We start from the raw sequence: 12,884 nt of genomic DNA on the forward strand, positions 1-12,884 counted from the left end.
AACTTGGGTACATTTCTATGAGCCAGAAAGTAAACAACAAAGTTCAATTTGGAAGCATCCTTCCTCGCCATCCCCAATAAAAGCACGCGTAACCAAGTCAGCAGGGAAGGTTATGCTCATAGTTTTCTGTGACATCAACGGTATAATTCTAAATCACATGGTACCACCCAAAACTTCAGTTACTGGGGACTACTATGCACGGGTTATCAAATCAGATTTGATGAGAGCAGTAAAGAGAAAGCGCCCAGATCTGATATTACCATTACACGCTTAATTCGGACTCTCAGTAAGGCATGACATTCTCGACGTTACCTAATTAGCGTCTGAAATTTACACAGTTTCCCATCACTGTTGAAATATACATGTGATAGAGATGCGGCCAAATGTCAACTGGTGTTGTAAATAGCCAATTAAAAGTTCTCTCACGACACAGAAGTGGGGCATAATTATAGTGGTCTCATCGTTATCAACAACAATTTAAAGTTCCTGATGTTATTAATTTCGTTACCAATGAGAATCTACTAGTATTCGCTTTTACGTAGCGCCGAGAAAAGTCACGCCCTACTGAAAGTCCAAAGTAAGGGTAAAATCATCCTAAGATCTGGATTCATTCTGCACCATGATAACGCACCTAGCCATAAAAGTCGGGTTGTGATGGACACCATGGAAACACTGGGTATAGAAAACCTAATTCATCCCCCTACAGCCCAGATTTGGCAATTTGTGACTTCTGGCTATTTCCAGTTTTGAAAGATAATCTACGGGGAGAAAAATATGAGTCGCGGGAAGATCTTGGTACTGCTGTGAACAAGGTGCTAAGGGTCATGTCAAGTGATGGCTTGGATCACGTATTTCGCGCATGGGCAGACCGATGGGAAAAGTGCATAAAAGCTAGAGGGGCCTACTTTGAAAAAGAATAAACTAAAAATCTCACTTTGAAAAATATTTCAAAAGTTATTTAATTAGTTTGCGAACTTTATGATCACCCCTCGTACCAATGAGGGAAAGTTAATCTGACTTTCATAGAATTTATCTTCATCACATTTAATACATAGAATCTTTCCGAAATCAAAGACAAAAACCATGCCATTTTTTTTTTGGAGCGTGCGAAAGGGGGGGGGGGGGGAGTTATCATTGCGTACCTTGACCAGAAATGATGCATACACTCATATGCTTTAATCAGATTGACTGCATGGGGGCACACTGCAACATTTTCCTTGTATTTTTATGAAAAATTATGATATTGAAATATATTATGTGTTTCAACAATTCTAGATTTTATTTTTAACGTGTGAGACTTCCACAATCAATACAAACATTCCTTTATCAAATGCATGTATTAAGAACAGGAAATAAAAATCACGTGTTCCAGGAATAGCATTGTCCCTCTTATCATGTTGTATATAATGTCGTTGTCTTTAAAAATGATTTCTCTTTTCATAGTGACAATATTTTGTCCGGCTTTGGTCAAGATGGATTTAACATTGCTGATTCCAACGTACATAACGCCAACAACAAAAGGATACTGCGTTTATCAGGGCGAGATTTATCCACCAGGGGGCTTCAAGCCGTCGCCTTGCGTAAAGTGTGTCTGTTCTGCAAATGGGCAATCCTATTGTTTGTTTGGAGACTGTAATCCTTCTATTTATTACTTTTGCAAGGATCTTTATAGGGAACACCCAGACGACTGTTGCCCTAAATGCGCATATGGTAAATTTTGAAATAAATTTCAAACTCATAAAATTTATGAAATTGATTCATTTTCATTGGTGCTGGAACCAAGTAGGCGGGAGAGGCGGGGTTACCTTAAAACGGCTATGTTAGTATAACCGCGCCCCTTAACACACCTGTGATTAAAATCATTTTACAGACATGCTTTAATTAAGCAATCATTTATTTATTGGAGATCCTTTAAAAATTTGTAAAAGACCTTTTTTAATTTTTTTTTCTTATAAGGTTACAACTGTACAGCCCCAGACGGGTCGTTTATGCAGTACGGAAAGAAATACCATGTGGATCAGAACTTGGTATGTCACTGCCTGGGACGGGAACCAAACGAAACTGCCGTCTGTAACCCAGTTCACCCTACCAAAATTGTTCCAGAAGTCGTGGGATATTATTAAATCTTTTGTACAGAACATCATTGTTTTATCGTTCCTTTGATGAACACTCATAATGTACAAAAAACGGAAAACGTTTTGAACACGAATTAAGATAAAGTTTCCATAGAATCCCAAGACATATCGTATTTGCTTGTCCTTATACTCTGTCAGACAACCAGAAAATTGTTCTAACGGATATGTACAATGTATGTTAATGGTCCTCTTTGTCTGCCTCTCCTTGATAGCTGCGTTTTTATTTTGAATTTACCGGAGATGAGTAACTAAATTGGAACATGACCACTTTTTATTTACGAAAGCCGTTAGAGGACAGGTAGAAAAAATATTTCATCTGACTGTCGCCACATAGAGAATTCGAAGGTGCAGTAATTGGCAACAGTGATAACGGTAATTTATTCTTAAAATAAAGGAAAAAGCTAATGACCTTGACATAGCCTTTCTCTTAAAATAAAATGGTCAAATTTAATCTCTCTCTCTCTCTCTCTCTCTCTCTCTCTCTCTCTATCTCTCTCTCTGGCCTAGAACCATAAACTGAGAACAGACTTAAGTCAAAATTTTTGATTTTGCATAGGCGTCGGAATCAAATTGAAAGTGGTGGGCTAATTGAAAAGGGGGGGGGCTAAACCAACAAAAAGGGGTAATCCCCAATTTTCAATGCCTAATGTCTATCTTTGCTTAGCCCCACTAGACCCCCACCCCCGGTTCCGACGCTTAAGTTTTGAATAGCTTGCAATTTATAGGTAATACGTTACCAAGAATTTGTAGGTTTGTATAATATTCCAATTTTAACATATTGTAATTAAAATATTAGTTTTCTCATCAAAATTATTTTCAAGTTATTTTGATTTGAATGTTCGACTTAAGTCTGTCCTTAGTAATAGTTTTTGATCTTGGTTTCACTCTAACAAAAATTGAAGATTTATTTTATTTTACCTTCTGTTCATTAAAAGGTAATCCTAAAATACATGTATCATGTGTATATATACCTCAAATTGTAATGTAGAGAGAATGGTTACAGACATTCATGCCTGCTATTCATTCCAATTTCGGTATATCAATAAATATTTTTGTAACATATTTAAAAAAAAATTGTACAGATAATATGGGCTCTATACTTATCGAGCACCTGTTCTTTTTCCGGAACTAAAACCGCCGATATTCCGGTCTTTATAATGTATTGTTTGTGCATGGATACAATGTAAACAATCCGCGACATTGTACGTGTAAATATCGTGGCAAAGATCCAAGACTTAGAAAGGTAAGGCGAGATTACTTTTCTTTATTAACAAAAGAACTTCATAATCATTGGAAATCAAAGCATGCATTCTATTCGAGGGGCGTGATTTCAGTTAATAATGCTTTATTAAATTTCATACAGCACTCTTTTTGACAATCGATATATTGAAAAGTTGATATAAGTCTGTTTAAAGCAATTTTAAAGTTACCTGTACATAACAAAATACAGGGAGAAATTTAACAAAGGGGATTTTACAGAGACATTGATATTGAATTAATAAGTTTAAACAAGATTAAAGGTTTGTAAAGAAATTTTACTTTAATATATATTTGAATGGGACAGCATTTAATACAACCTTGAATAATTTTGTTTAAATGCATTCAAAGCAATTTTAACAGCAATTAATTCCTCCTTTACTATTATAACTTCGTTTCTTTTTTTAAATCCATAAATAACAAAAAAATAAGCTTTTTTTTTTTATTTACCCAAATTATAAATTAAAAACCTCAATCAAGTTTTTTTTTTTACAAGTAATATACAAAAGAAAGGAATTAAAAGTAAAATAATACAAAAATCAAAAGAAAGTGGAAAGTAGGCATTTGGAGAGAGAGAAAGAGAGAGAGAGAGAGGCGGGAATGGAAAAGAGAGGAGCGAGGGGGGTCTTTTCTACCGACCAATACATTAATACCATTTTATATTTTTTTCTTGGTTTCGTTGATATGTATAAATCAAATAAAGCTAAAAAGAGTTTCCACTAGAATAACTGAATCCTCCGACGGACCGACACGGTACTGAGTGGTTGGGGATAATTATAGGAAGGCTCGGTAGACAACAATTTAGTGGAAGCTAGGTAGATAAGAATTTTTTAAAAACATTGTAGCAATGTTTTTAAATCAACAGGTCGCGTGCAGTAATTCACAAAACAGATAGGATAAGTTTTCTATCCTTAACAAAACATCTTTGGCAGCACTCAATCAGGTACCTGTCATTATCTCAGGTAATTATAACCTTTGGTCCTTGAAGTCGGACGCAAGGTTCAAGTATTAAATGACAGATATTGATCTTGATGTCTTAGCATTCTAGAGCTTTTGATCTCTGATTATGCTTTGAATAAATAGTTTAAATACCTACATATCAAACAATTTATTATCTACTGTATAAGGTAGACTCAGTGCATTTGTCACCCATACAGAATGAGATCTATATTCTGCTACAATCTGACATGCAAGACATTGTAGGAATTCAAACATGAAGGCGGATCCAATTTCTGTCTAAAATATGTCTTTGAACAGACACTTGGGGGAGGGTGTGTGTCTTGTTGGGTGTGACATGCCTCTGTATAAAAAAAATCTTATTTTTTCATATTAATTTTAAATTTCTATGTTCATTTCATCAGCACATTCGAAACCTCGAATTTATCCCTTAAAGACAAAAGGAAATTTCCAATGAAAATAAACCTCTGTTGGTTTTATGTATAATTTGTAAGAAAAGAATTCCCGTGAATCTTATGTCTTTTGGGAATTTTCAATAATTTAATTAAAACTAATTCCTCTAAAAAAATTCCAATGAAAATATAGAACTAGTAAGTTTTTGTATGTTTAAATAATTCTTTATGTTTTAAATGAATAATGTGATTCCACTTAGAAGTGCTTTTTAATTAAATTTTAATATTTAAAACCAAATAATAAAACAATAAATCAATTTAAAAATTTGTGCTGAATTTTTTAGAAGTATAGCTGTTTGTATGTTTATCTGTTTGTCTGTCTGTTGTCAACTTTAACCATCGCCATAATTATAGATAATACTTTGGTATGCATTCACAAATTAAGCACTTTCAATGACTCCAAGGCAGTGACCTTGTGACCATTACTTAACCTATAGCGTAAAAATATCTGTTTAATTGCCACAACATTTGAACCATAAAATGCAAAATAAGAATATAATTAAGTTCTTTCAAATTCTAACAAGGTAATGATCTGACTTTTCTACATGTTTGTTACTGAATGTATACATGTGACAAATACCTTGTACATTTAGTGTCCAGCATGATTTTTCTATTTGTTTCTGTATGTATTTGACAATTGTTTTTTTTTTTGGTAATATATTTCACAAACACATCTTGTTTTATACTTGTGTTATATGTTCATAATATATTTTTAAAAATCATGGATATATGAAGTTTCATATATTGCACAACTCGCTTGAAAAAAATGTGTATATAAAGTTGTTATTATTCAATAAGTACTCTAGTACATGCACTTGTTCAAAACGTCATTATAGTAATGTATTTTTACCAAACGGTCTTTTACATTGCAGTATGTTCTTTGCCTTTGGACCGTGGCACAAAAATGTCATCCAGATTCAGATCAGCCCAGAAGGCCAAACCTCAAAGTCTCACCGCTAAAACAGAATTCGACCTGCCAACAAAAAGTATATCAAACACAAATCAACAGAAGAGGATTCGCCCTAAGACTGTCCCCACCAGACCTCAGAAAGACAGTGTGAAACCAATTTCTTTGTCAGTTACGGCAAAACCTAAAACTGTTAGCTCGGGACAAGTCAATTCTGAGAAGAAGGGCAATCGAAACGAAAATGGTGCCACAAAACATAAAAGTTTAAGTAATTCTTTGACGAAGGAAACAGAAAATGGCAGCAAGAACTATGAAGGTGAGAAATCAGAAGCTGATGTGAACACCACAACGTTAAGTTCACCAGAACCAAACGTTACCTGGAAGAACGACAGCGAAAAAGAGGCTGATTTGAAAACCAGAACGTTAAATCCACCAGAACCAAACGTCGGTGGAAAGAACAGCAATGAAAAAGAGACTGATGTGAATACAGGAACTTTACGTCAACCGGAGCCAAATTTTGGCAGGAAAAACGAAAAAGGAAAGAAACCAAGGGCTAGTCTAAATACCGGAACGTTAAGTCAACCGAAATCCAATGCTGACAGGACAATCGGGCAAGGAGAGAAACCAAAGACTGATCTGAATATTGAACTAAGTCAAGCAGAACAAAATGTTAACATCCGGATTTCTTCAAGTTCTAATGAGATTTCTGATAATGATTCGGTAGCAGAAACGCAAAACGGAAACGACAATACTCCAGAACACATAAGACCCGAGTCTTCTGACAATGATTTAAATAACGTTTGTAATGGTCAAATCATAACCGTTGAAAACGGAAACGCAAATGGTGAAGACATTTCAGAGGAACAATTGGAAGCAAGTGTGTTCGATGGGGTTGGTCGATTCTTCATGTGTTCTATTGACTCTGACGTCACAACTCCATGGGTAGGTGGATTAGCGTACGTCAAAAGTGGTGACGTCATTTGTTTAGACCTAAACAATGAGTGTATCAAACGATTCGACAAAAATTTCAAGATAGTGGCAAGCATTGAGGTCCCATTTGACTGTTGTGGAATGACAATTACATCACATGATGAAATTGCAGTTACGTGCCTTAATGAAATTCATTTTTATAATGTAGGGAAATTCGGAATGAACAGAACTGCAAAATATGTTACTGTAAATGGAATGGCGCATGGTATCGCCTCCGACCAAAGCTGGTTTGCCGTGACATGTGATATTTCAGAACCGGAAGAAAGTACGATTCGAATTATCGACGAAAACGGAAGAGAGCAGTTAGCAATTTATCCACCTGTTGTGTCAGAACTTCCATTAAAACTGTCATCCTCCATTGAGTTTGACAAATCAGTAGGTCGGGTTTTCATCTCAGAATCAGCACCGAGCCGGGTCGTCTGTGTCAACTTTCAAGGTGAGGCATTGTGGGATACTTCAATTCCCGGTGGTTCACGTGGCATCGTCTCTATTGGCAACAATATTTTAGTGTGCGACCAGTTCAGTGAAAAAGTTCGTTTACTGACAAAAGATGGCGCTCTTAAGGCAGCAGTTTTATCGTCTGAAGACGGACTCTGTAACCCTGACATCATCGCGCGCAGACCTGATTCCAATGACGTCATAGTGTCCTATGGTGGCTTTGGAACTATTGGACTATTTTCTATACAATAATTTGTTTTGTTAAGGTTGATGGGGTGTGCATGCAATAATTGAATTAACTGGTAGATTTTAGATTAAGTAGTGATAGCAGCGTAATATTTATAAAAAATGTGTATTGCTTAGGGTATGAGGTGTATGGGGAATACGTTTAGAAATTGTTTTGGGTCTCTCTTTCTGTTTCATCAAATTCCGAGCTGTAATATTAGAACATCTTTTATATCTTTAGTTCTGCAATGAATAAGACTGCATTGGCATTTAATCTTGCGAAAAAAAAAAATCGAACACATACGATTAATGCAAATCGTGAAAAATACTCGAATGAAGACCTAGTGTATTCCAAATGTGGTGCAGAGGGTCCCGAGGTGTTCTGATTGAAACCAGTCTTTATTCATTTAATTTAATGTCATTAAACTGCTTATGGATTTAAGGGAAAATCCTCATTATAGATTAAGTAACATGTCATGTTTTATAAATGCATGCATCTAATTATGAAAGATTTTATCTATTGTTGATCACTAATGCAAGAAAATCTTTATTATTGTACCATTACTAACCAACTGTGTTCAGTTCTCCAAGTAATGCAATAAAAATTCATGCCTTTTACAGTAGTTTATCGGTTTTGATTCTATGAATGCTGAGTCATATTATCTTTAGGTCAAGATCTAGTAAATGAAAGGTGCCTACAGATTTATCAAATTTAAGAAATAAATTCCTTTATAGATGCTTTACAACTTTACAACTTTAGCTTGGTCAAATAAGGTGTTTCGGGGCATAATTTGTAGGCAAACAAGATGAAAAACTGTCTTTTAAATTGTCATTTTCAATAAAAAAAATTAAGAAAACCAGTCATGAATATGGGAGTTTTTTTTTCATATTCAACAAAGGAAATGTATCCAAATTGCCTACAGTCTCTCAGAAAACGGTAATTAGTATGTTCATGGCCTCTTCTTAAATCAATGTCAAATTTAATATAGGTATTCGGTTTACTTTTCATATGATTTCAAATTGAATGTCTTCAAAATACTCTATTTTCTACATAATTCTGTTAAAGCCGTAAAGTATGGGAAAAAGAAAGTGGAAATTGATTATGACGTCATAATGGATCTAGCATAAAAAATTAGTCTAAAGTTATTTACTAGATCTTGACCTTAAATAATGCTAAAATATTTTATTCAAAACAAAGAATTATTCAATTGTCCTAATAATTTTCCTGGTAGTTTAATTTTCGTTGTTTTCGTGGTTTGAAGAAACCCACGAGTTCATGTCCACCACAAAATGTAAAATGTTACATATTTAATTACTCAATTAAACATCTACGAAATCAAATTCACACGAATCAATGGTTTTTCCTCAAACCACAAAAAACTACCCCATTAAAAAATATCTGATTTTACAGTATTACGTTTATACAACAATATTTTGTTAACTGTACTCTCTCAGAAATTAATGTCAAATTGTCTTCAAAACAGACATTTATGCATGGTTTGTACAAAACATACAAAAAGCTCCCATGGCATGCATAGCGAGAGAGTAGAAAAAATAAGCCTTTTGACTTATTACCGTACTTTTTAAACACTTCTTTCTACACTAAACATACATGAAGTAAAAAAGTAGATGACCAACATAGAACAACGTAAAAGTAGATGATCAACAAAATGAAAGTAGATGACCAACAAATTGAAAGTAGATGACCATGTTGAGATGAGAGGGCAGCATCAGTTTGACCAAAAGAGAAATTTAAAAAAGTATTACGATGTAATTTGAAATAAATGTTAAATATAATAACATTATCTTCTACGATTTGTTTGACCAGTTTGGAAATTTCAGTAATACAATTATTACATTGCAATATGTAACTAATATGTAACGCACAACTACATTTTGACAACCTTTAATGCAAAGTTGTGGTTAACGACTTCTACAGGCAATGTTCTACAATAATAAGAGGAACATATGTTATATCAAAGTCATATAAATACAGTTCCAGGTATTACATGTAATAACGAAATTTTGTAATTGACATCCAGTCTCTATTCACAAAATGAAGATTTATTACTTAACAGACATTATGAAAATGATTAAAATTAATTTACAGTGAAATAATTACATATCAAATAATGACATTTAGATATTGAGAGAGACATCTTGTAATGTTTTGAATTTCCAAGAATAAATCAGAATTTTTTTCCAGTGATCATTAGAACTTAATGATAATGCTTTAAATACATCTTCGTAAATATATGAACAGAAAATAATCTTGATTCTGCAAATAGCAAACCCTGTTACATGTACATGTAAAATATGATCTGAGTGAGTAACAGATAGTCACTGTTCGGCTGTTTCTCTGTGGCTACTCTTCCCCTGGAGCGTTGTTAACGTTCTTGCGTTCCTCCTGGAACAATGCGGTGATCTTCACACAAACCTCATCCTGAACAATGTGCTGCATCTACAGAATAGAATAAACAATACATATCATTGCAAGTCAGGGTTTTTATGAGCATTTACAAACATAGAGTCATACTCTTTTTTAACATAATGTGAAATCATCATTGTTCGTGGGGGTCCAATGTTGGTGGCTTTCGTGGGTTACCCTTATCCACGAATTTACATCCCCACGAACGTATGTAAAACATTTGTTTTATTATGTATTTACGTTACAAAAACGAAATAAAATTTGTTATCAGCGAAATTACGTCCCCACGAACCAGGAGATTTTTGGCTACCCACGAACATTGACCCCCACGAATAAAAATGATACCACAGTACCCATTGTATGTTTGGGAGCAAGTAAATTTTATTCATATTTATTTTTGACAACCAACAACTTTTTTTTATTTATTAAATTACCGGTAATGTACAATATGATTTTATTATACATGTATTAAAATATTTCGGTCTTTGACCAGCTGGTTAAGAACAGCATCTTTTCTCAAATTCAGAAAATATTTAATTATTTTAAATATTATGTAATTCAAGATAAATGATGTAATTTTTTAACACTTAAGTTACTTCCAATTCATGATTCTAATTTTTTAGGATTTAATTGAGCTATACATATAGATTATCTTCTGTCATGTCTATTTTGAGCATTTCATGAATGTAATTCTTTAAATATTTATTTAAAAGGCCTGTGTATTGACAGGTATTTAAATCACATGACCTGCATTTAAATAACATGACCTGGGAAACTAACAATGGGAAGTAGATTGTCAGACAGTTCCAAAGAGCCACATTGATTTTACAGGTTAGACATTATTTCAATTTTTATATCACATGTTTTATAAAAAGTATCTCATATCTGAATAAAGAAAAAAACATCTTTATTATAAAGTGGACTTCCTTAAAAAATGAGGAGCAATATAATTATTCATGATTTTACTTTTTTAAGATTATGAAATACAACAAATGTAGTGGTTTATGCATGTCGATTTTAGATCACATTTGTATCTTTAACACTACCATTAATGATTTTTATTTGGAATTCCGGCTTATGATTGGTTGAAGTCTGTCACATGAAGGAAGTGTAATACTTATTGACAGTCCATTGAAAAAAAAATGTACATGGTCACAGTTAATGCAGAGTTATCTTTTCTTTTGGTACAGTTAAAGATCAACTATACAAAGCAGGCCAGCTCTGACAAATAATAACTATTTTTATTAACTCATTTTCTTCACATTATTGATTAGGTACTTTCTTTCAATAATTTCATTCTTGATATTGAACATTTCTACAATTTGTGGATCACTTTTCGTTATATATATATATATATATATTTTACTACAAAATATTTATTTTACCTATTCATTGATATTGTCATTTTAAGTACATGTATATGCAAAGCATAAAAAATAAAAATCTCGACAAGAAACTCAAACTTGTTAGAGTTAATAAGGAAACAGATTAATATAAGTCGATACAACTTGTTTCCGAATCCTGTATGTATTATCTACTGTGTATATATGATGTCTAATTTAAATAAAATAAAGTTTAAACAAAAATTTACATTTTTCTTTACAGTATATTAATCTAGACTTGGTTATCAGACTAATGGACCCTCGGTTCAGCCCAAGACACACTCCTCTGTGACCTGTGTTGCAGAGTCATTGTGAACTTTGTCAGATTACCCTGTGTAACGCCTGTGTAGGGGAGCATCTTTCTGATTTATCCCAAAGACACAACGTTGTACCAAACATGTACAAACTCAGGATTTCTAGCCTCTGCTTAAAATCAAGGAATTCCGAATTTAGAAATTTACTTCCTAAAGTCTATATTCCACATGTTCCATTATCAAATTATCATCTCATCTAACCAACATCAAATAACCCCATGAAATGTTTGGCCCTCTGTCATCATTGTCCATAAAAACAGAAAACCATGGTTTCATAATGAAGACACCAGAAACTGTATCCTGTCCTCAAGTTAAATCACTGCTTGATGAACCAGAGCTTATCGCCTCTATAGACACTCGGTATAATTATTTACACAGTGTTACCTGTCTCAGAGATGAAGAAATCTGGACAGGTGGATACGACAATATCATGAAACTCTACAACCTCCAAGGTGAACTATTGAAGTCAATCCAAACCAAGTCACGAAAGGTACCATATGACATTGCAGTGACAAAGAGTGGAGATCTAGTTCATACCGATGGTGATACAAGAACTGTAAACATAGTAAAGGGTAAAGAGATAGAGGAACTGATCAGACTACAGGGGTGGAAACCTATCAATATTTGTAGTACTTCTTCTGGGGAACTACTGGTTACCATGGACAGTGATGATGATAAACAATCAAAGGTTGTTCGTTACTCTGGATTCACTGAGAAACAAAGCATTCAGTTTGATGATCATGGTAAACCTCTTTATTCCTCCGGTGATCTTAAATGCATCAGTGAGAACAGGAACCTTGATATCTGTGTGGCTGACAATAGAGATAAAGCAGTAGTTGTAGTTAATCCGGCAGGAAAACTCCTATTTAGATACACTGGTCATCCTTCTGCTAATAAGAAATCATTTGATCCAGTTTGCATTACAACAGACAGCCAAAGTCAGATCCTGACAGTAGATGGTGACAACAACTGTATTCATATCCTAGATCAGGATGGACTGTTCCTCCGTTATATTGATATCTGTGATCTTAAGTATCCATTTGGTTTATGTGTTGACACCAAAGACAACCTGTTTGTGGCTGAGCAGATGAGTGGTAAAGTGAAGAAAATTAAATACATGTAAATACTTGTCACCAATAATGTATGTGTCTGATATACAAAATTAAAAAATAATGATATTTTCATGTGAACATGTATAAAATACACAGAACAGTACACGAACTGTGGGTAAATACATTCTAAGACCAAATCTTACTCTATTTCCTTTTTACTAAAATGTTATAAAATAAAACTTTATTTACTGTATGATTTTAAATTTTTTGACATTATGCACTGAACATAAAACATCTGGAATTAAATGAAAACAAGCAAATTCAAAGAATTGTGGTCCCCCGCTTTC

At 33.7% G+C, this 12,884-nt stretch overlaps 3 protein-coding genes across 3 annotated transcripts; all 3 read left to right on the forward strand.

Annotated features, from left to right (window-relative positions):
- The first annotated feature begins 1,413 nt into the window (after positions 1–1,413).
- Positions 1,414–2,467, forward strand: LOC134281986 (brorin-like). The gene is made up of 2 exons (XM_062764427.1): positions 1,414–1,710; positions 1,957–2,467. The coding sequence occupies exons 1-2, from the start codon at positions 1,425–1,427 to the stop codon at positions 2,121–2,123; spliced, it is 453 nt and encodes a 150-aa protein (XP_062620411.1). The 5' UTR covers positions 1,414–1,424; the 3' UTR covers positions 2,124–2,467.
- Positions 2,468–3,296: 829 nt separating this feature from the next.
- On the forward strand, positions 3,297–7,975 carry LOC134281987 (uncharacterized). The gene is made up of 2 exons (XM_062764428.1): positions 3,297–3,378; positions 5,674–7,975. The coding sequence occupies exon 2, from the start codon at positions 5,706–5,708 to the stop codon at positions 7,386–7,388; it is 1,683 nt and encodes a 560-aa protein (XP_062620412.1). The 5' UTR covers positions 3,297–3,378; positions 5,674–5,705; the 3' UTR covers positions 7,389–7,975.
- A 3,713-nt stretch (positions 7,976–11,688) lies between these two features.
- LOC134281988 (uncharacterized) lies at positions 11,689–12,608 on the forward strand. The gene has a single exon (XM_062764430.1). It carries the CDS (start codon positions 11,709–11,711, stop codon positions 12,606–12,608), a length of 900 nt encoding a protein of 299 aa, XP_062620414.1. The 5' UTR covers positions 11,689–11,708.
- The last annotated feature ends 276 nt before the right edge of the window (positions 12,609–12,884 follow it).

This window comes from Saccostrea cucullata, unplaced genomic scaffold (assembly GCF_032062105.1).
Source record: "Saccostrea cucullata isolate Sc308-1 unplaced genomic scaffold, CSIRO_AGI_Scuc_v1 ctg1876, whole genome shotgun sequence".
Taxonomy (NCBI): domain Eukaryota; kingdom Metazoa; phylum Mollusca; class Bivalvia; order Ostreida; family Ostreidae; genus Saccostrea; species Saccostrea cuccullata.